The sequence below is a fragment of the Capra hircus genome, chromosome 17 (genome assembly GCF_001704415.2).
Source record: "Capra hircus breed San Clemente chromosome 17, ASM170441v1, whole genome shotgun sequence".
NCBI classification, from domain to species: Eukaryota; Metazoa; Chordata; class Mammalia; order Artiodactyla; family Bovidae; genus Capra; species Capra hircus.
The window spans coordinates 25092312-25115628 of record NC_030824.1 but is presented as its reverse complement, the minus strand read 5'-3'; the positions used below and the strand labels follow the sequence as shown (position 1 = coordinate 25115628).

General features: G+C 49.1%; 1 protein-coding gene across 3 annotated transcripts in view; it reads right to left on the bottom strand.

The window, feature by feature from the left end:
• ADGRD1 (adhesion G protein-coupled receptor D1) overlaps nucleotides 1-23317 on the bottom strand; it is a 176338-nt gene that overhangs the window by 38899 nt on the left and 114122 nt on the right. For all 3 annotated transcript variants that reach the window (XM_018061421.1, XM_005691335.3, XM_005691336.3), the window contains 2 exons: nucleotides 19375-19448; nucleotides 15174-15297 (listed from right to left, as the gene is read on the bottom strand). In XM_018061421.1, the coding sequence (XP_017916910.1) occupies nucleotides 15174-15297; nucleotides 19375-19448 (198 nt within the window). The remainder of the gene's footprint in view (nucleotides 1-15173; nucleotides 15298-19374; nucleotides 19449-23317) is intronic.

Genomic DNA, 23317 nt, shown 5'->3' with positions numbered 1-23317 from the left:
CACTAGTTCTGAGCTTGATCAGGCTTAGATGGAAATAACCAGAGGCCTTGCTGGAGGTGATTGTCGGGGACGGGAGGGGGTACCTAGACGTGAGAGTCATTCCAGGTCCTCTCTCTCCCCTCGAAGCTCATCCCCACCCAGTCCTGTTGGCTCCTCTGCTAACACTAGGCATACATCTCTCCTTATCCTCAGTTTCCAGAGCCTCTGTCTTAACCTCCTCTACTTCTTGGACTGCCTCGCTGCTCCCCGACTGCACACCATCTTCAGCCAAGTCTCCACCCAGCAGACGTGGGTCTGAGCTCACCCACCTCCTGGGTACCCTTGCGCCCAGAATGAAATCCTCGTTCCTGCCTGGGTCTGCAAGCCCCCCAGTGCTTTGTCCCGCCAGCATCTGCCTCACCGCCTTACTCACTTACTCTTTCAGGAGGGTCCACACAGGAAAGGAAGGCCTTCCCAGGAATTCAGCAGAGGAGACTGAACATAGGAAGTGGGGGACAAAGTATGGGAACCCTCAGAAAAGGAGATGATGGGGACAGTCCCCAGAGAACAGCCACAGCAAGAACTTCTACCCTTGTAGGGTGGGAAGAACAACAGGAGGGGGGTGATGTGAGCAGAGCTAGGACCACTGAAGAGCTGGAAACACAACAGGCCTGTCCCCTGAGCTGGGGTCATGGAGGGAGGGCGGTACTGCGGGAGCAGGGACCACGGAGGGGCCATGGGCGGCACAGGAGCATCTGAGCAGAGAGCAGACGGGTATCACTTCATGCCTGCCTCTCATTGGCTGGGCTCGGCAGGAAGCCAGTTGTCAAGGGAACCTGTGGCCGAGCAGAGTGAAGGACAAGTGGGGACAATCTGAGAGCATGCAGCCCACTCGCTGGGTCAGCCCGGCTGTAGATGCTCTCAGCCCCTCACTGCTCCTGGACCCTGCATTCCGTCAGTTTCCCCTGCCTCCATCACCCCACCTCTGGCTCTTTGCAAGGCCTGCTCCATCTTCCCTTCTGGTCAACCTTCTGCTGGGACCCAGGCTCTGCTGGAGCCTGCCCCTCTGCTGGTCCCCTCTGACCCTGGCTAAACCACGTGCCTTCCTTCAGCCCTGGACAGGAGGAGCATGTGGCTTGCTGGGCAGCTGAGGTTTGACAACAGTCCCTGGGCTTAATCATCTGTGGGTTTTACTAGCAACACCTTCTGCACGCAGTCCAGCCTGCAGGTGACTTTCACTATGTTCCAGTGATGGAAATGAGACCAGAGCTCCAAGCTTCTTGGCTGCTTGAAGGGTACTATCGTGGGCTACAGGGGTGCACTGGTTGGGGAGAAACCCTACCAGATGCACGAAGACTTGGGTCCATGTCTTTAAAAAGGTGTCATCGACCTGCCTTCCTCAGGCGAGTCACCTCATCAGAAGAGTCAGCCGGGGACTAGGACTAAGCCATTTCACTCCCTTGTTACCCGGACCAGGCCCCTGGGGCTGTCTTAACCACCTCCACTCAGTCACACAGCTGCGTACAGTCTGAGGCTGACTGGGAAGACAGCAACTACTTTAGCCTTTCGAAAAAAATGAGTAATTCAATTCAGGGCAATGTTTGCAAAGGAGAACAGAGATGCCACAGGAATGATGTGTTACCCAGGTATTAATTAAATCACAGCCAGAAGCCACCTGCCCTGGTCAAAGGTCACCTGGGGAAGCCAAGGCCACGAGCTGGAGGAGCTGCCAGCAGGAGGCTGCAGAGACAAGGCCATTGCCAGGAAAGCTGCCTGAGGCTCAAGGAGAGAGAGGACGGCACTTGGCCTCACCCCTCCCATCTCCTGCCAGGGCCCCAAGGAGTAGCCAGCACTGGTCAGCCCTAGGATGCTGAGTCCAGCAGGGGGAGGGGTGGGTCTGAGAGCAAAGGCCCAGGATCCAGACATGCCTAGGGTCCTGGGGATTGGATCCCTCCTGCATCCAGCCCTCGGCAGCTGGGCCGTGGGAGTCAGGGAGTCTGTGCCTCTGCCCCTGAGCCTGCCAGCAGGGCTGGGAGGCTGCCAGCTCCCAAGATGCTAACTGGAAGCTGTGTGATCTCCGGCTTTACATGTGGGGGTGGGGATGGGGTGGGGACTCAAGACCGAGATTGCAAAATACACAGAGCGACTGCTGCGGGAGGCACGTGGACGATGGGATGACACGGAGCCAACACACCAGCCACCCCGATGCTCTCTGCACAGAGGCGAGGCCGGAGCAGACCTCCCCATAAATGGTGGCTTCAAGCACCTACGAGAAGTTCAAACCTTGGGCTGCTCTACCCAGCAAGTCTACTGCGGTGATTTGTCCTACTGACGCACTTGCAGTGCCGGAAAGGGTGTCTGCTCACAGATACTTATTGTTTGCAGCAGCCAAAGACTGTTGTCACCTGACATGGATCCACAGAGGCTTAGAGAAATCCCAGGGTTGAAGGTGGGGGAAGTGGGGGACCCAGTGGTGAAAATGAATGAGGCAGGTCCACATAGACAGAGATGAAGCAGTCGCCAGGATGTGCTGATACGTCTCTCAAAAGCACAGACTGGTTTCTACAGCACACAACTCTGTGTTTAAGGAACAGAGGGTGACACGGAGACTGTCTCTGAGGTGACAGAGTCGGCCCTGCTCTGGGCAGGGGGCTGGGAGACACGAGAGGGGATGGGGCCCCCGAGCTCACGTCCGTCTTCTGTGCTATTTAGTGCATTTTCCCAAGTAGCATGGCATCTTTACAGCAAACATAGCCTGAGAAATTGGCCCTGGCTTTGTCTCAGTCCTGCAAGGAGTGCTCGGGCTCCTGGAGGGCCCCTCACCCCTGACATGGGTGGAGGGAACTTCTCCAAGAGGATCCCCTTTCCCACCACCACGTGGTGATCCATCATGTTTATGACAAAAAATGCAGAGTGCACCCGATCTGGGTCAGAACACACTTCAGTCCCCAGCTCAGTCCTCCAGCCCAGAGCTGACCACCTTGAATGGCTATAGAACCCTTGGGCTCTCTGCCCTGCCTTCTGCCTCTCCCCCTTGTTGCCCTCCCTCTGGCAGGTGGGCCGCAAAGCAGTCTTTTTACCTCGAGATGGAGATGCCCCCAGCTCACCCTGACTCCACCCCTGCATTCTCACTCTTGGCTGCTACCCTCACCACCCCTTCCCCCAAGGGAGCGAGCTCTCCCTCCTGAGGGGGGTTCGGAGACAGGAGCCCTCGGGATCCCACTGTCAGCTCCCCCTGCAGCTCCAGATCAGAGGTTTCTCAGAAGAGTCTAGGATAAATAAAGCAATGGCTGCTTTTCCTCTAAGGTAGTAGCCTGGGTCTGGTTGAAGGACAGGAGAATAATTAAATTTGCCAGGAGGGGCTGCTGAGCCCACAGCGAGGCACTGTCCCCAGGACAGCAGGGTCAGGTTCATGGACAAGCCGAGCTCCCCGAACATCTGATCCCTCCTCCTGCAACTCTTTCCCAGGTTGGCCCAGTGCCTGCATGCCTGGGGTTCTAGGGGGAGAGATGGGTGATAGGCAGTGGCCCAGCCCCAGAGCTCAGCCAATATGCCCACCCCAGAGAGGCAGCAAGGCGGGGACTCAAGGAAAGGGCCCTGGGAGCCCTGGAGGGAGGCAGGAGGGAGAGAAGTGGGAGGGGTAGAGAAGGGGGGAGGGAGAGAGATGAGGGGGCAGGGGAGGAGGGAGGGAGGAGGGGGAGAGATGGGAGTGAGTAGGGGTGGGGAGGAGGGAGAAGGGAGGCACTCTTCACAGTCCCCAGTGCCCAGCTCAGCACCATCCCAGGCTCTCAGGCTCCATGGAGGGTGCAGGGTCAGAAGAGGAAGTTCCTAGTCCACACACAGCCTGGAAGGGCTTGGCTGGTGAATCTGCAAAAGGGAGAGAGCAGGAAGGCTTCCCTGGTGGTCCAGATGGTCAAGAATCTGCCTGCAATGCAGGAGACCTGGGTTCGATCCCCGGTTTGGAAGATGCCCTGGAGAAGGGAATGGCGACCCACTCCAGTATTTTTGCCCTGAGAATCCCAAGAACCCAAGAGCCATGGGGTTGCAAAGAGTCGGACACAACTGAGCAAATGACACACACGCATAGAGGGCAGGTGTGCAAGTCAGAGCCCAGAGGATGAGCCAGGACCCAGTGGGGGCCTGTCAGCTCCCCCTTTTGCTATATAACAGACCAGGGACCTGAGGCGTGATGTAGGGAGACTTTCTGGATCCATAAGAGAAAGGCATTTAGGACAGCCCCCTTCTGTGGAAACCCACAGGGTGAGGCCTTACACCCTGGGAGAGAAAAGGGCAAAACAAGAGACTTTTCAGCTCCCTCCTCCTACAGGACTCCCATTAACAGGGAAACAGTAGTCTGGACTCTGTGCTCAGAGCACAGGACCCTGCTGTCCTTTCAAAGAATGAAAGGAGAAGGACGACGCTGGGACATGTGCTCTGACACTGCCATGTAGGGAGGGCTGGGGTCCCCAGGCTCAGGGCACCCCAGTCCCCTGCCTACTCCTCTCTGACATGGCTCCACTGGCCACATCCCAGGCGGGTGCCACTGCTGACATCACTGCAGTCTCAGTCGGCCTGAGTGCCTGGGGTGGGGTGCTCAGAGCTCAGTACTCATGACTCAGTGCTTGGAGCTCAGTACTTGGGCTGGGTGCTCAGAACTCAGTACTCACAACTGGGTGCTTAGAGTTCAGTTCTCAGGGCTGAGATGCATCTGACTTCCTACTACAACTCCACAAGGAGAGGGTCCCCACTCTTGTCACAGGCAGGTAAGCTAAGGTTCAGAGAAGGCACTTGCCCAGAGCCATGCAGAGTGTCGGGGGATGAACCAAGCATTTAACTGACCAAGAGACAGAATGGGGCCGCTGCTTAGGGATAGAGCTGTATACAGTAGGTGCTCATCAGAGTAAGTGATGTGCACACTTGGAGACATCACTTCCTGATGGTGAACTGAGCCCTCTGCCAGCACCAACTAAATCCTGGCCCAGTCTGTCTCTGATACACCCACCAGGACCACAAATACAGCTCAGAGAGGGGGCAGTTCACTAGCCCCAGGTTGCCTTGTAATTAGGTTCCACCCCACACCCACCCTGTGCCCTCCCTGGCAGCCAGAGCTGGGGGCACGGCCTCAGGTGGCTGCAGCCCAGGCGATCCTCTAACCATTGGCCAGAGTGGACATGGGCCCTCAGAGATGGGGGAGGGGCCCTGGTGAAAGCAGGTGCCCCCACCCACCACCACTGCAGCTCCAGTCTCAGGAAGGCGTGGTGTGCCCCAGCCATGCCCTTCCTTTCCCACCAGTGGCTAGATTTAGAAATGCCCAGAAAAACCTGGAGTTTGCTTCAGGACATGGACTCCTCTGAGTCAGAGACCGCAAACACCATTGCCCTCAGAGAGGCAGCTTATATAAATTCATGAGGCCATCTGGGAGCTCGCATACATAATAAGCAAGCAAGACTATTCTTCCAAAAAGAAACGTCTTTATCTTCATTGCTTTTCCTAAAGTTCCTCTTAGTAGATGTCATTTCTCTTCCCTAGAAAAGAATGAGCAGCATTTTGCTGCCTCCCTGAAAGCACAATGCGAACATGATGAATGGCCCCTAGTGTGAGGCAGGCGATAGGGAGTGCTGGGGGCTCTGCCTGCAGGGCCGTGACTGCTTGCTCAGGAGTGGAAGCTCCCTGTGGTCAGATCTTTTTTTCCTTTTTTTTTTTTTTAAAGAAAACTAGAAATCCAAAATTTTAGATAATAACTGAATTTTGAAGTATCAACAAATGACAAAAAGGCCATCATTAAAAAGTCTACAAATAAATGCTGGAGAGGATGCGGAGAAAAAGGAACCCTCCTACAGTGTTGCTGGGAATGTAAATTGGTAGAGCCATTATGGAGAACAGTATGAAGATTCCTCAAAACACTAAAACTAGAGCTACCATACGATCCAGCGATCCCACTCTTGGGTATGTATCTGGAGAAAACTATAATTCACAAAGGTACATGCACCCCTAAGTTCACCGCAGCGCTATTTCCAATAGCCAAGACAAATCAGTTCAGCTCAGTTCAGTTGCTCAGTCCTGTCCGACTCTTTGCGATCCCATGAATCGCAGCACGCCAGGCCTGCCTGTCCATCACCAACTCCCAGAGTTCACCCAAACTCATATCCATTGAGCCATCCAGCCATCTCATCCTCTGTCGTCCCCTCCTCCTCCTGCCCTCAATCTTCCCCAGCATCAGGGTCTTTCAGACAAAGACAAATATAATGAGATATCACTTATATGAGGAACCGAAAATATGATACAAAAGAATTTATCTATGAAACAGAAACAGACTCACAGACGTAGAGAATAGATTTGTGGTTGCCAAGGGAGAAGGCAGCTGGGGGAGGGAAGGACTGCGAGTTTGGGGTTAGCAGATCAAACAGTTATATATAGGATGGATAAGCAACAAGGTCCACTGTATCACACAGGGAAATATATTCAATATTCTGTGATTAAACCATAATGAAAACAAATAGGTATATATGCATAACTGAGTCACTTTGCTGAACAGTAGAAATCAATACAATATTGTAAATCAACTATACTTCAATAAAATATTTTTTTAAAGAAATATTGACAAATGGGGGGCTTCTCTGATGGCTCAGACAGTAAAGACTCTGCCTGCAATTCAAGAGACCTGGGTTCGATTCCTGAGTTGGGAAGATCCCCTGGAGAAGGGAATGGCAACCCACTCTAGTATTCTTGCTTGGATAACCCCATTGACAGAGGAGCCTGGCGGGCTACATTCCATGGGATCGCAAGAGTTGGACATGACTGAGCGACTAACACTTTCATTTTCATGGACAAAAGGGCTAACCAGAACAGGTCTACAGGCCAAAGTCAGCCTGCAGACCACGGGCTGTGACCCCGTCTTAGGAAACTGCTCCTTCCCCAGGCTCCCTGGCTGATGGGAAGGTGAGGGGGCCCCTGGGGTCCAGCTCTCCCAGGGGCACCTGTCCAGGCACAGAGCTCCTGCCCCCACCCAGGATAGATGCCCACACTCAGGCTGCTCTGAAAGAGCCCACAAGGGAGCCAGGGGCCAGCGCCCTGGAGAAAGTCTGAGCTGTGCTTCGTGGGCCTCCAGCACTCCTGCCAGTTCTGGGCTGTGCCCACCACCACCTCACCTTGGGCATCACCAGGTTCATCCATCACCATGACTGTTTGTCATAGCACAGCTTTCCCACATTAGACAGCAAGCCTGTGCTCCGAAATGCTAGCCTCGGGTGTGGATCCCAGACAAAGGAAGGACTGAATTCCCCCTAAGGCAAGATACCTTCAGCCTTTGTTCCAGTTTCCCTGTTCTCACCTCCTCCAAATCCTGCCTGTTCTGATTTCCCTGCCTATAAATTCCATTCATAAGTCTGACACTGAGGTTACCGTGGCTTCAACAAGAAACCCACCTGCCCCTATCCCCAGATCCTGCCTGGACCAGCCCACCTGAGCAGCCTGACAGTGGGAGCCTCTGTTCCTCGGTCCCCGGCGACCCCTGCTGGTCAATCCTTGGAGATGAGGGAGGTTCTAGCATCTGTGTTTGCGCACCTGCGGTCCCTATGCCTGGGAATCGGGGTTACAGGCTAAACCCACATGCACTCAGCATTCCAGCGTCCAGGGAGAACACTCTGTGTTTCCCTAAGCTCCTCTCCCGTGTGGAACTGACTCCCTCATCCACGCACTTGTTCAGCCACATGGCACTGGGAGTCAGGAAGGAGCCCTCAATGATATGCTCTCAGTCTTTAGCAACTGCTTCTCCAAGCTGTGAATTGTTACTCACTCATTTGGGATCATTCCACACAAGTGCATCAGTGGGAGTGTATCACACAGGCCAGGGTTCAGCCCAGTTTCTCTTGACTCTTATTTGACTCACTCGGGGAGGAAAGGTCTTCCAAGAGCCAACCACCAAGGAGGAAGCTGGGTGGGAGAGGAGCCAGGAGAGATGGACAGAGAGAAGGGCTCACAGGTGGATGTAAGCTTGGAGAGAACCTGTCCAAGAGCCTGAGACCAGGGCTGGGAGGCAGAGCTTAGGAAGATTCAGCCTCAACATCAGGAAAATAAAACCATCTGTGCTGTTTTTACTAATTCTCCAAAAGCACCACGGATCTGGCATCTACTTGTGATAACTGCCTTGTTTTTTTTTAAATGTTCATGAAAATGTTCATTTTTAGCATGGATAATTTTAAACCATTTTCAAATCGACCTTTCCTGGCAATGAGTAGATATGATTTGCTTCCACGAAGACACCCACAGGCTGTCTAAATCTGGCATCGCTGCTGAGTAGGGATGGATCTGTAATCACAGATGCTGTGTGACCCTGGTTTCTTAGTTTCCTGGACCGAGCTCCTCCCTTCCATCCTCTCCCACCCACAGGCACAAACACAACTTCCTGCTGAGTGTTGGGAGCCCCTGCCCACTCCCACTGCTCTGCAGACCTACCCACATCATACAGGAAATTAGATTTAGTCCTTGGTATTTTAAGGATCGGGGTTTCCCAGGTGGCGCTAGTGGTAAAGAATCTGCCTCCCAATGCAAGAGACACAAGAGATGTGGGTTCGATCTCTGGCTGGGGAAGATCCCCTGGAGGAGGGCATGGCAACCCACTCCAGTGTTCTTGCCGGGAGAATCCCATGGACAGAGGAGACTGGTGGGCCACAGTCCATGGGATCGCATGATCTGACATGATTGAAGTGACTTAGCATGCACACACACATGTAACGGATGTGGAGGAGGAAGCTCTGCTTGTGGGCCATCCCTGGGCATGGCCACCAGCCTAAGCTCTGGGGTCGGAGAGCAGAGCTCAGTTCCAGACTCTGTCCCCAGGTGACCTCAGGCAAGTCCCCAAGCCCTCATCTGTGATGGCGATGGTGACAGGCCCCACTCCCCACAGCAAGGTCCGAAGGAGGCAACAGACCCCAAAGCGGTGCCTGTCATCAGCAGGCACCCAGCTCTGTGACCCACCCTTGGACCACAGCTGCCTCCAATGACTCCAGAACTGCCCTTGTCAGGGGAGCACCCTGAAGACCCCCCTGCAGGGCAGAACACTAGCCCTGATGACTCTGGGTCTGCCCAGCCCGCGGCTCACTGTCTTGTTTATTTCCTGTGTCCCTGGAACTCCTCTCCCCAAAGGCAGTCTCACTAGCTTCCTCTGCACCTAACTTCCCAGCGGGGATCTGTCCGACCCCCTCCCTTCAGACCCCAATCAAGATCACCCAAGATCACCCATCTCCACCCTCTAGTGAGCACACACTTGGAATCAGACTAACCCCAACCCACCCTTCATATCTGTAATGATCGGCCTGGCCATTTTCACAGGACGTGAGCACAAGCTTGACCTGACTTTTACAGAGGAGATGGCTGCACCCAGGGTCTATTCAGAGAGCAGTCTGGAGCCAGTAGAGCCTGAGCTCTACACAGGTCCCACCTGGACCTGTGGAGCCTAGGTCAGCATCTTCACAAGACCCAGTGGTCCCTGAGCACGTGCAGTTCAGGCTGCTGGTCTGTGGGCATCAGACTGGGCCAGGCCCACCTCTGACATGTGGCCTGGAAAGGATAATTAATGACACATCTAAACTATCAAGAGTTTTGCAAAAAACTAATCTCCAGTTTTTCTCAATCGAAAAAGGGGCAGCAGCATCTGCATCCACAGAGGCTGCCTGGTCACCTGGGTGAGGGGGTCTCAATTCACCTCACCCCCACCCTCCATGATGCCCCTCACTCACACCACTCTCAGCCCCCTGGACATTCAGGTCTGAAGCCCCTGGCACCTTTCCTGGGAGCTGCACCAGCCCTGGCCACTCCTGCTCCGGCCTTTGCATCTGCTGCTCCTCCACCCGGAGTCCCTTCCTCCCTCGGGGTCTCTGCCCATCACCCCCAGCTCAGGAGGTCACCACGGGGCCACCTCTGTCTTCCCACCTTACCCTACCATGACTGCCTTCACATGCTGTGTCTCCATCCCCACTCAAGATCTTGAGCACTGAATTTTCTAGAAAAAGGCAAAGCCTAGGGGTCACCTGGAACTCAGCAATTCACTGATGAATGGATGGATGACAGGCTGGGCCACCCCGCCCTCTGGGCCTCACTTTCTCCACTTGTCAAGGAAGGGGGCTTGGCCACCGGACCACATAGGTTCTGCCTGGAGGCAGCACAGTGCCTCTTCCAGGAGCTAAAGAGAGTGGCTGGGTTTTCCCCATGACACCAGAGGGACACTGAGTGAGCCATGAGGTTCAAGGCGCTGGCAGGAGGGAGAACAAAGGGGCAGTGTGGAGGACAGAAGGAGGGGAGTGAGCCTCTTGGAGGCCATGCTTCTCACTTTCTGGGGCCTGATGTGTTAAGAGACACGAGTGGTAGCAGAACCTGTGGACCAGGACAAGCAAGGGAGGCAGAGAAAGGAACCAAGTGGATGGACCGCTAGAATGGGTCCACCTCTTGCAGTCAAAGTAGCTGATGCTTGGGTCCCGCAAATAGGGACTTACCCTCTCCACTTCAAGGCACTCTTGTTGTCTTATTTCATTTTTCTTTAAATCACTAGCAATTGCCCCCGGCTGGTCTCCCCAGCTACCATTGGTTCCCGACCCAGCATGCTCCCTGATTTAGGATCAAAGAACTGAGGTCAACAAGAGAAAGGGTTTTGACTGAGCAAGTGGGAAGGATGGAAACAGAAAGGGAGGAGCACCGATCAACTCATCCCTAAATGTTATACCTTTTAAAAAACATTCCCACTGGGAGTGTTTGGAGCTCATACCTGCCTGGACAAAGACTCACCACAATGGGTGCTGGGCGGAGAGGTGGGCTCATGCCCCTCAGGCCTATGATAGAACCACCTGCTCTGAACCTCTAAAAACTCACCACCCAGAGGACCCAGACACGTCAGACCTGGGCTTCACTTCATGAGGATTCCCAGGCAAAACCCAGAGGCTCTTGGTGACTCTGTCTGATGGGGTTGCTGAAAAGTCTGCTAACCCAACTCTCACCTGATGCTTCATCACAAGAGCAAAGGGGGTCGTCTGTCCAGATAGACAGCATCGGGCATGTACACGCGTGGACTATGCAGGGGGTGTCAGGCCCCGCCACGTTCTCCGAGGGATCGCCCAGAAGTCCTCTCTGGAGTCTCCATAAGTAATTCACAGTCTGCTTGGAAAACCCATGATGTGCTTTGCAAACAGAAAACTCCCCATGCTCACTGCCCTCCCTCCATGATACACCAACCTCATCTATTCCTGCCTCCTGTCCTCTGCACTTGGTGGTTCTTAACCTGGAAGATTCCTCTCCCAGGCCTTCTAGAGACGAGTCTCTTCTGGCTGTTCAATTGTCACTTCCTCTGAGACACCTGCCTCCTCCCCACAACCTCCCTCCTCCCCATCTGCCATCTCTTCCATCCTTCTCCCCAAAGGTCTTCCTAAACTTATTGCTCTTTGAAATTACCTATTTAGTTGCTAATTTGTTTATGATCTGTCTTTCCCACTAGAATATAAACTACTCCAAAGCAGAAACGCATGGCTTTTCTTGTTTACAAATGAAACTCCAAGCCTGACACCTTAGGTCCCTGATGGGTATTTGTCGAATGATGGTGGATGAGATTTCGATCCTTAGGTAAACACCGCTTGCAGCCTGGATGTTGCTACAGAAATCTCTCCTTCCCTAACAAAACTGATATAATCGTGGGCTTATCAAATATTTGCTGCCACCCAATATATGCAGCACCTGGACTACAAAACCTCAGGAGAATAGAGTCTGTTCATAAACAGACAGACCCAAGAATGGGTGTGCCCCGAGAGAGTGGGTCCCTGTTACTGGAGGTGGATTTACCGGAGTGCCTACCAGGGCAGGTCATATGGCCAAAGAGACTCACCCTGCGCTGGCATCTCACTTCCCAGCAGCGTTCAGCTCTGCTGACGAAGGAGGAAGAAGAGGTCCCTACCCAGCTCTTGCCTCACTATTCTGAGAACTCTGTCCCAGCATCACCCAAAATCTTCAAAAGGATCCAGGAATTCAGAGTCATAAATAAAATTTTTCAATTTCCAAAACACAGTATGGAATGAAACCAAACTTGTCTCTCGGTGCCTGGCCTGCTCTGCTTCTTAGGAGATCCCAGGAGGCATCCCATCACCTCGCTGCTCTCCCGCCCCCGCCAGGAAAACTCAATTTCCTTTGGGGCCCTAAGAAGCCAAGGAAGCCATCACGCGCAGGGACCCACTGTGGTTCAGAGAACCCCATCCCAGGGCATTTGCAATTTTGTTTTGCCTTTTCAACAGCAGAAATTTATTTCTCACCGTTCTGGAGGCTGGAAGTCTGAGATCAGAGTGCCAACACAGTCAGGTTCTGGTGAGGGCCCACAGACTGTGGACTGCCAAACTCTCTCTGTGTTCTCACATGGTGGAAGGGGGCAAAAGAGCTTTCTTGGGTTTCTTTCATAAGGCTACTAATCCTGTTCATGACCATCACATTAAGTATTAGGATTCCAATGTGTGAATTTTAGGGGGACATAAAGTTCATGCCATATCATTATCCTTGTTGTAATTATTCCATCTATGACTGTATAAGATTTTATCTGGTATAGAGTTGGTGGACATTTGGATGATTTCCAGATCTGAGTTATAAGTAAAGATGCTACGAACACTTCTGCACATAACTCTCGTCATTTCTTCATTCCTGTCTGTAGAATTGCTCTGTCACCGGGCAAGATATACTTTTAGTAAGTCTAAGGTCTGGCCCACCTAACATCTGTCTTGTTCTTATATAAACACAAGTGTGGGGGAGGGAAATGGGGGAGGGGAGGCAGGGAGAGGCAGTTTGAGACAATATTCTTTTTTATTAGTTAATTAACTGTATTACTTTTGGTTGCAGTGGGGCTTTGTCGCTGCCCAAGTGCTTTCTCTAGCTGCGGCAAGTGTGCGTCTCATTGTGGTGGCTTCCCTTGTTATGGACCATGGGACCCGGAGCACGCCTGCTTCAGTAGTTGCAGCACGCCGGCTCAGTATCTGTGGCTCAGTATCTGTGGCTCCCTGGTGCTAGAGCACAGGCTCAGTATCTGTGGCTCAGCATCTGTGGCTCCCTGGCGCTAGAGCGCAGGCTCAGTAGCTGTGGCCCATGGGCTTAGATGCTCTGCAGCGTGCGGCATCTTCCCAGGGATCAGACATATGGACCAGGGATCAAACCTGTGCCTCCTGCATCGGCAAGCAGATTCTTATCCACTGTACCACCAGGGAAGTCCTGAGATAACATTTTTTAGTAGATTTTAAGCTCTGACATACTTTAAGGTATCTGGAAGGCCAGGTTGAAGATTCCTGTTTTTGCATAACTATCCATGATTATCAAGGCCTTTTGTTTTTACTTCAAAATCTCTGTATCTTCTTAACAGAGTCTTTCAAAAAGGAGACGTTTTTAATTATGCTGAAGTCTGATTCATCAATTCTTCCTTTTTTTTGGTATTAAATCTAAGAACTCTCCACCCAGGTCTAGGTCCTAAAGGTTTCTCCTATTTTTTTTTCCTAAAAGTTCTATAGTTTCACATTTTATATTTGTCTGTGATCTCTTTCAAATTAACGTTTGTATAAACTGGGAGGTTTTGGTTGAGGTTCATTCTTTTGTGTAGGAACATACAGCCTTTTGTCGATGGATGCTCCCACAACATTTGTTGAAAAGACTATTCTCTCTCAGAGAAGTTGAATTGCTTTTGCCACTTTGTCAATGTAACGTATACAGAAGTAGAAAAATAATGTTGCACATGAAACATATAATGTTATAAACCAACGTTACCTCAAAAAAAAGGGCAAGCAGCAAAAAGGATAGCAACAATAACAAAAAATTAGTTGGGGAGAAAGTATTTGTAAATCACTTATTCAACAAAGGAAGAACTATCAATATTGTGAGAAAAAAAAACTGTCCTCATTAACAGAATTAAGGGGTGAAAAGCCACATGTTTTCAGTTGATGCTGAAAAAGTATTTGACAAAATTTAGTACCCTTTCCTGATAAAAAGCAGTCAACAAACTAGGTGAATGGTTAAACACACTGTGGTACATTTATACCATGGAATACTACTCAGCAATTTTGAAAAATGAACGACTGATACGGTTGGAATGGATTCCGAGGATATTATGCAGAGTAAAGAAGTCAATCTGTAGAGGCTATATATTGTCTTATTCCATTTATATAGCATTCTTGAAGTAACAAAATTAGAGACAGAGAATAGATTAGTGGTTGCCCGGGGTTTGGGACAGAAGATGGGGAAATTAGAGGGGTTGCCCAAGGGAGCCTGTGTTGATGGGACAATTCTATATTTTGGCTGGACATGTACATGAAACTATACATGATAAAACCGCCATACAGAGAACGAGAGAAGTCTGAATAAACCCGATGGGTTGTACCAGTGTCAATTGCCAGTTTTGTTATTGGGCTATACTTAGGGCATCTGCATTTTTAAAGGCCATTTTTCTCTCCTCTTAAAAGCTATGCTCGCCTTGAACCAAAGAAATTAATCTCCGGTCCTTAGTGCTGACCAAGCCAAATAGGTAATAAAGATGAAATATTCTGAAGCAGAGAAACCCAGCCAGGAGGGGCCTCTCCCATCCTTAACGCGAGGGTAGACATCTTGGCCCCCTTTGGAGAGGAGGACCCAGGAGTCAGCTGGGAATCCCCTCCCCCACCTCAGGACTCACTCCTGCTGGAGCTGGAAGTCAGGTCCCTTAGAAACAGGTCCGAAGCCCAAGGTTTCCTATGTCATGGCAGAAATGCTGAGAGACCATGGTGTGGCCACCCGGGACATACATGCTTCTGCATGTCACCACTGGCAACACCTTCTCTGGACATCCAGGCACACTGCTTATAGTCGAGGACCACGCTCTGGTGGATCCCATGGCACAGGAAGGGTTTCAAAACCCAGTGATCCAAAGGCAGAAAATGCTGCAATGACCACCTCCCAGGCTGCACACGAACCCTTGAGGGGGACCCAAGGTCTGCACAGATGCTACCCGAGTAAACTTAGAGAAAAGGGGGTTTCACCAAAGCAGTGGAGCTTCACAGATGCCCCCAGCCACTGGGCTTCCCTTCCCATCTGCCCTGCTGCAACCGAAGCCCCTAGGCACTGACGACGAAGACCTGCACCCGGCCTCCACTGTGGGCTGATGGAGAAAGGGCGCCTCCTCGCAGCCCAGGAGCCCCTCCCTGCCTGGCGCTTACCTCCAGAGGGACCACCTGCATCAGGATAGCAAAGTTGGTGAGGTGCGTGCAGCGGCAGACGGAGTAGCTGAGGTTCCCTTCCGTGAGCGCACAGCCCTGGTTCGACCAGATGCCTTCTCCGGAGCTGAGGACACAGAAGGAAAGGTCAGCGGGAAGCAACCGCCCAGCCTTGCCCCAGGGGCTGAGAAGCTATTCTCGCTCATCAGGCGGATGAGTCTTGTTGATCGGGCACAAGGGAACAAGCACCTGTTTCCTTCTGGGAGGGGGAAGCTGTGTAGCCATGTTGGCACAATCACTTTGGAAAACACCTGGTCTGATGTCCAATAAACATGAAGTGTCTCTCGACCACCTGAAGGTCTTCTTTGGAGAAATGTCTACGCGGGTCTGGTGCCATTTTTCGATCGTGTGTCTTTGTTTCTGTTACTGAGTTGTATGAACAGTCTGTATATTTTGGAAATTAACCCCTTGTCGGTCACATCATTTGCAAATACTTTCTCCCATTCTGTGGTTGTCTTTTCTTTTTGCTTATGGTTTCCTTTGCTGAGCATGTACTCAAACAAAACTCTAATTTGAAAAGACACATGCACCCCAATATTCACGGCAGCACTATTTACAATAACCAAGACATGGAAGCAACCTAAATGTCCACTGACAGATGAATGGATAAAGAAGATATGGCACATGTATACAGCGGAATATTATTCAGCCATTAAAAAGAATGAAACAATGCCATTTGCACCAACACAGATGAGCCTAGAGATGATCACACTAAATCACTCAGAAAGAGAAAGACAAATACCATATATCACTTATGTGTGGAATCTAAAATGTGATACAAATTAACATATCTAAGAGACAAAAAGGACTCACAGACACAAAGCACAGACTTGTGGTTGCCAAGGGGGAGGGGAAGAGGAGGGAAGAGTTGGGAGTTTGGGATTAGCAGATGCAAACTACTATATATAAGATGGATAAACCAGGTCCTACCATATAGCACAGGGAACTATATTCAATATCCTGTGATGAGCCATAATGGAAGAGAATATGACAAAGAATGTATATGTATATATAACTGAGTCATTTCGCTGTACAGAATAAATTAACACAACATTGTAAATCAACTATATTTCAGTAAAAATTTCATTAAAATGGAGTGTGTAGGTCCTGCAACCCAGCAACCCCAACTAGAGACTTCTGAGCTATGTGCACAGGGACACATCTGGGGTATTTACTGAATGACGGGTGATGTTAGAGAACACTTTAAAGTCCTAATGTCCGCCTCCCTGGTGGCTCAGACAGAGAATCTGTCTGCGATGCAAGAGACTCGGGTTTGATCCCTGGGTCAGTAAGATCCCCTGGAGAAGGGAATGGCTACCCAATCCAGTAATCTTGCTTGGAGAATCCCATGGACAGAGGAGCCTGGCAGGCTATAGTCCATGGGGTTGCAAAGAGTTGGACACAATTGAGCGACTAACACTTTCACACTAATGTCTACCTCAGGGACCTGGATAAGGCATAAACACTAGTAAAAAGCGACATGCATTCATACAGATAAAACACACAAACATAACATCCAATGTTGAATGCATAATAATGAAGCAAGGGCATGACTCAAAAGAAGATCAAATATTTTCTATGAACATAACTACACACTATACATAAGTTATTCAGAAAACTCCCCACAGAGAGGGCAAAACACTAGGGTAAGATGCAAACGTCTTTCACATGTTTGCTTTTCTTTATAATGTTCTAATTCTTTAAACAATCACATTTTGACATATTACCTGCATCATTTCTTCAAGTACAAACCAAGACAAAAATTACTTGAAGCGAGGGTGTTCAAATGCTAATGGGGGTTCATTCTTGTGGTGAGAATATTAGCAATTACAATTTTCTTCTCTGTACTGCTCTATATTTTCAAATCAAAAAAAAAAAAAAGATGTTTAAATGGTTCTTCCCAGAAACTGCAACTCTGAATGATCAGCAAAGACAAATCTTTGCTCTGGCCAAAGGCAGGGGCCCTGGGGAAAGGTTTTATAAAGCTGAAGCAGTTTAAAGGCTCTAGTTTCGCTTTGCTTTATGTTCGGTTTTCGTGACAACATCAGCCGTGGGTGAGGAATGCGGCCATCCCAGAGGGTGATGTATAAAGACAGTCCTGCCTGCTCCTGCTCACGCCCAGTGAACGAAGCAGACACGGGCAGCATCTTTATTTTCATCCCTGAGGCAGACGGTGTCCCCATGAGGATACTGTGACCGTAACTCCGGGTGAGCCTTGAGCAGGATGCAACCTAAGGGTGGGTGGGGTTGAAAGGGTCATCGGGCAGGGACTCAGGGTGGTGCTGAGCCTGATGTCATGGGAACAGGGGCTTCGGAGGCGAGGTTCACGACAAGCGAGGTGGGGGCATTTAGCAGAGACCGGACAGCCAGGACCACTGGACCCTATCAGTTTAGAGCTGCCACCCCACGATGAGATCAGAATAAAAGGGCCGTAGAGACGGGCAGGCCCTGCCCTACCATGCCACCTGTGAGGGCTAACTGGCTCCCGTTCCTTGAGGAAAGCCAGAGACCCCCGCTGCTGGGCTGTATGCGACCTTTGTTTACTGAATATATGAGTCCCACACCTGAATTAGAGGGTGACTGGAAAACCAGCAGGCACAGAATCTGGGCAGCGTGATCACAGGGGTAGAAAGTGCGCCTTGCACTGACGCCAAGAGTGATGATGAATTAAAAGCCAACCATGAAAGTCACATTTTCCCAAACAGAGCCACGAGGGCGTGACGACGTCTTCATTAGCCAGGGGACCTGAGCCCCAGGTAGTGTCACCTCTGCCTGCGTGTAGAGAGCTGCGTCCCAGGGAGCCCATGGAAACAAGAAGCCTCGCTCCCCAGTTTGTGCGTCAATAAATCTGCCGTGGAAGCCAGGCCAAGCGATGTCAAACAACAGGAAAATACCTGTTGTGACCGAGGATGTTGGCATCTGAGCAGAAAACCATTCACCCAGAGGCATAAATGGAATGTGTATATATAAATATGAACATGCTACATATTATGTGTATTCTGCAGATGTGGGCACAACGCATACAAGAAAGGATGGTGGAATGATACAAGAAACATGGAACTAAACAACCATATGTTTCCTGGGAACGTAAATATAAAACATGCATAAGTTACTGAAAAATACACACAAAAATCCCCCCGCTGTGTTACTGCAGGCTCTAGGAAAGGAAATCAGGATAAGAGCTAAAGGCCCAACAGCACATGTGCTTTTCTAAGTAATGTTTTATTTTTTAAAAGAATAATGCTTTAATATATTGCCACCATCATTTGCTAAAGTGTAAGTCTAGGAAAAACATAACCTAGAATTCTAAGCTCAATGAGACCATCTTTCAGAAATAAAGTGCATGTTCTCAGAAAAATAAGAGCAGGACTTGCTACCAGCAGACTCACTCTACAAGAAGAGTTACAGGAACATACCAGACAGAAAGTGTGTTCTACACAAAAATAGCTGGTGGTTGAAAACATGAAGGGAAATCATTATGTTTTTAATATTTATTTTTATTTATTTATTTGACTGCTCTGGGTCTTAGTTGCGACATTCGGGATCTAGTTCCCTGACCAGGGATTGAACCTGTAGCCCCTGCATTGGGAGCTCCGAGTCTTAGCCCCTAGATCACCAAGGAAGTCCCCACAATTATCACTGTATTAATTTCAATTGCTTTAGAGGACAACTAATTACCTAGAGTAACAATATTCCCAACATACTGTGCATTTATGACATCTGTAAAGATAAAATGTATAATAAGAATAGTACTAATTATGGGCAAGAAGAGTTATGAAATGATTGTTGTATTGTCTCCAAGTACATGTGAGGTGGTATATTATTATTGGTGGGTAGACACAGATGAATTAAAGATATATATTCTAAGCCCTCTAGGGCAACCTTACAAAAAAAGTAAAAGGAAGTAGACACCAGGAGTCAATAGCAGAGAAAAAATGGCATCAAAAATAAACAGAAAAATCCAAATGGAGTCAGAAAGGGAGAAGATAAGCAAAAAAAAAAAAAAAAAAAAAAGTAGATCATAATCTGGTCGGGTGTGTGACTGAGCACGGACATCCTGGCCACCTCCCTCACTCTTCTCCAACTCCCTCCATCCCCTCCTCTGCCCCCTCCTCGCCCAGGGACCCTCCCACGCAGACAGTACCTGAAGTCCAGGAAGGCGCAATACAGGAAGATTCGGTTGCTCTCATTGGTGGCCTCAATGTACTGCCTTTGAGTCTGAAATGAGAGAGGATGGACACACCTCACGATACAGCCAAGGAGACAAGTTGCCAACACTGATGTGAAAGCCAAACGCTCGTGACCCCCAAGACCCCAGGTTGTGGACACACAAAGCCTTTGACTTTCCGCTACAACCCTTGTGGACAGAGAAGGTGGGTCACCCAGCCCCATCTCTCACATGACGCTCCTTTGCCCACACATATCAGGGCTCCTTTGCACTCAGGTCCTTTGTACTTGCTGAGTCCTTCTGCTAGAAAGCTCTTCCCCCAAGACAACCCTCCCTGCCTTCAGGTCTCTCCTCAGGAGACCCGTCTGCCCATTCAAATCAATTTCAACCTACCCCTTCCTCTTACTAAGTTTTCATAGTACTGATCACACAGCACGTTGCATATTTACTTACTTCCTTGTTTGCTGGCTTCCTCTCTAGAACATGCACACAGAGGACCTGTGGCTGTCTCATTTCCTCATATCCCCTGTGCCTACCCCAGTGTCTGGCACACAGCAGGTGCTTACTAAATACTTATTGAACCAATGAACAAGTGAACAGATCCATCAACAACCCTGTTACTAGGATTCTTACTCCCTTAAGAGAGAAAGTCTTGTCCCCAGGCTACTCCTGGATGCCAACTCGGGGTATCTGGTATCAGCTGCTCTGTCCTCAGCAACACACAGAGGTTTCTCCAAGAATCTTGCCAGGGAGCTAAGGAAGCCAGCAGCTCCATAGGAAACCAGAATAAATGGTATCTAACCAATTCCCAGTTGATAAATCAAGAACCAGAGATCAAATAGCCAACATCTGTTGGATCATAGAAAAAACAAGAGAATCCCAGAAGAACATCTACTTCTGCTTCACTGACTATGCTAAAGGCTTTGACTGTGTGGATCACAACACCCTGTGGAAAATTCTTCAAGAGATGGGAATACCAGACCACCTTACCTGCCTCCTGAGAAACCTGCATGCAGGTCAAGAAGCAACAGTCAGAACCAGACATGAAACAACAGACTGGTTCAAAATTTTGAAAAGAGTACATCATGGCTGTATATTGTCACGCTGTTTACTTAACTTATATGCAGAGTACATCATACGAAATACTGGGCTGGATGAAGCACAAGCTAGAATCAAGATTGCTAGGAGAAATATCAATAACCTCAGATATGTAGATGACACTACTCTTATGGTAGAAAGTGAAGAGGAACTAAAGAACCTTTTGATGAAAATGAAAGAGGAGCGTGAAAAAGCTGATTTAAAACTCAACATTCAGTAAATGAAGATCATGACATCTGGTCCCATCACTTCATGGCAAATAGATGGGGAAACAATGGAAACAGTGAGAGGCTTTATTTTCTTGGGCTCCAAAATCACTGCAGATGGTACCTGCAGCAAGGAAATTAAAAGACACTTGCTTCTTGGAAGAAAAGCTATGACAAACCTAGACAACATATTAAAAAGCAGAGACATTACTTTGCTAACAAAAGTCCATATAATCAAAGCTATGATTTTTCCAGTAGTCATGTATGGATGTGACAGTTGGACCATAAAGAAGGCTGAGCACCAAAGAATTGATGTTTTTGAACCGTGATGTTGGAGAAGACTCTTGAGAGCCCCTTGGACTGCAAGGAGATCAAACCAGTCAATTCTAAAGGAAATCAATCCTGAAAATTCACTGGAAGGACTGATGCTGAAGCTCTAAAGCTTTGGCCACCTGATGCGAAGAGCTGACTCATTAGAAAAGACCCTGATACTGGGAAAGATTGACAGCAACCGGAGAAGGGGACAAAGAGGAGAAGATGTTTGGATGGAATCACTGACCCAATAGACATGGGTTTGAGCAACCTCCAAGAGATGGTAAAGGACAGGGAAGCCTGGAATGCCGCAGTCCATGAGGTTGCAAAGAGTTGGACACGACTGAGTAACTGAATAACAACAAAAAAATGAATATAACAAAAAAGAGACAGACTCACAGATATAGAGAACAAGTTTAGTGGTTACCAGCGGGTAAGGAAAGGGAGGAGGGGTGATTTCTTAACACTGAACATTCAAAAAACCAAGATCATGGCATCCGGTCCCATCACTTCATCGCAAATAGAAGGGGAAAAAGTGGAAGCAGTGACAGATTTTATTTTCTAGGGCTCCAAAATCAGTGCAGACAATGATGATGACTGCAGCCATGAAATTAAAAGGTGCTTACTCCTTGGAAGGAAAGCTATGACAAACCTAGACAATGTATTAAAAAGCAAAGACAAAACTTTGCCAACAAAGGTTCATATAGTGAAAGTCATAGTTTTTCTGGTAGTCATGTACAGATGTGAGGGTGGGACTATAAAGAAGGCTGAGCACCAAAGAATAAATGTCTTCAGACTGTGGTGCTGAAGAAGACTCTTGAGAGTCCCTTGGACAACAAGGAGATCAAACCAGGCAGTCTTAAAGGAAATCAACTCTGAATATTCATTGCAAGGACTGATGCTGAAGCTAAGGCTGCAGTACTTTGGCCTCCTGTGGCGAAGAGCCAACTCATTGGAAAAGAGCCCGATGCTGGGAAAGACTGAAGGCAAAAGGAGAAGAGGGCAGCAGAGGATGAGATGGTTAGAGAGGATCACTTACTCAACCGACATGAATTTGAGCAAACTCTGAGAGATAGTGAAGGACAGGGAAGCCCGGCGTGCTGCAGTCCATGAGGTTGCAAAGAGTTGGACACGACTTAATGACTGAACAACTTAACAGGAATAAAATAAGCTACAAGAAGAAAAACTTAAAAAAAAACCAAAATAATAAAATAATAAATAAAAATAAAATAAGCTACAAGGATGGGCTTTCCAGGTGGCACTGGTGGTAAAGAACCTGCCTGCTAATGCAGGAGACACAAGAGATGCAGGTTTGATCCCTGGGTTAGGAAGACCCCTGGAGTAGAAAATGGCCACCCGCTCCAGTATTCTTGCCTGGGAAATTCCATGGTGGGCTACAGTCCATGAGGTCACAAAGAGTCAGACATGACTGAGCGATTAACACATAAACACAATCCACAAGGATAAACTGTACAACACAGGGAATATAGCAAATATTTTATAATAATTGTAAATGGAATATAACCTTTTTTTAAAAAAAGTATGGTCCCCACAGAAACCTCAGCATCCCAGGGCCCCACCACAGAACCTGAAACTCTGGGGGTGGGAACAGCCTCTGGGTTTTCACAAGTTCTTCAGGTTCTCATACGAACTTGAGAACCACTAAAAGCTAGCCAGAGGCTCCCTCTTCTGCCCCTCCTCCTGTCTCAGTCTGCTGTGGCCTTTGTGCTCACAGACAGCCCTGTGGCTGCAGCCATTCAGAACCACAGAAGGTCCTTAGAGGGGAAATGGCAAATGTGAAACCCATAAAGTCAAAAATACAAATAAGAACCTGGAGGTGAGCCCCACCCAGTATCAGCAAGGCTTCCTCGGCCCTGAGTAACACCAGACCTCTCCAGGACACCACTATGTACCCTTTCCCACTGGCAATCGCTAATTTGTCCTCAATATCTGTGAGCCTGCTTCTCTTTTGTCAGATTCACTAGTTTGTTGTATTCTTCTAGGTTCCACCTACAAGTGATATCACACGGTATTTGTCTTCCTCTGTCTGACTTATTTCACTTAGCATCATGCCCTCCATCCATGTTGCTGTAAATGGCAAAATTTCATTATTTTTTATGGCTGAGTAAGTATTCCAAAGATCTTCACGACGCAGATAATTACAATGGTGTGATCACTCACCTACAGCCAGACATCCTGGGAATGTGACGTCAACTGGGCCTTAGGAAGTATCACTATGAACAAAGCTAGTGGGGGTGATGGAATTCCAGTGGAGCTATTTCAAATCCTAAAAGATGATGCTG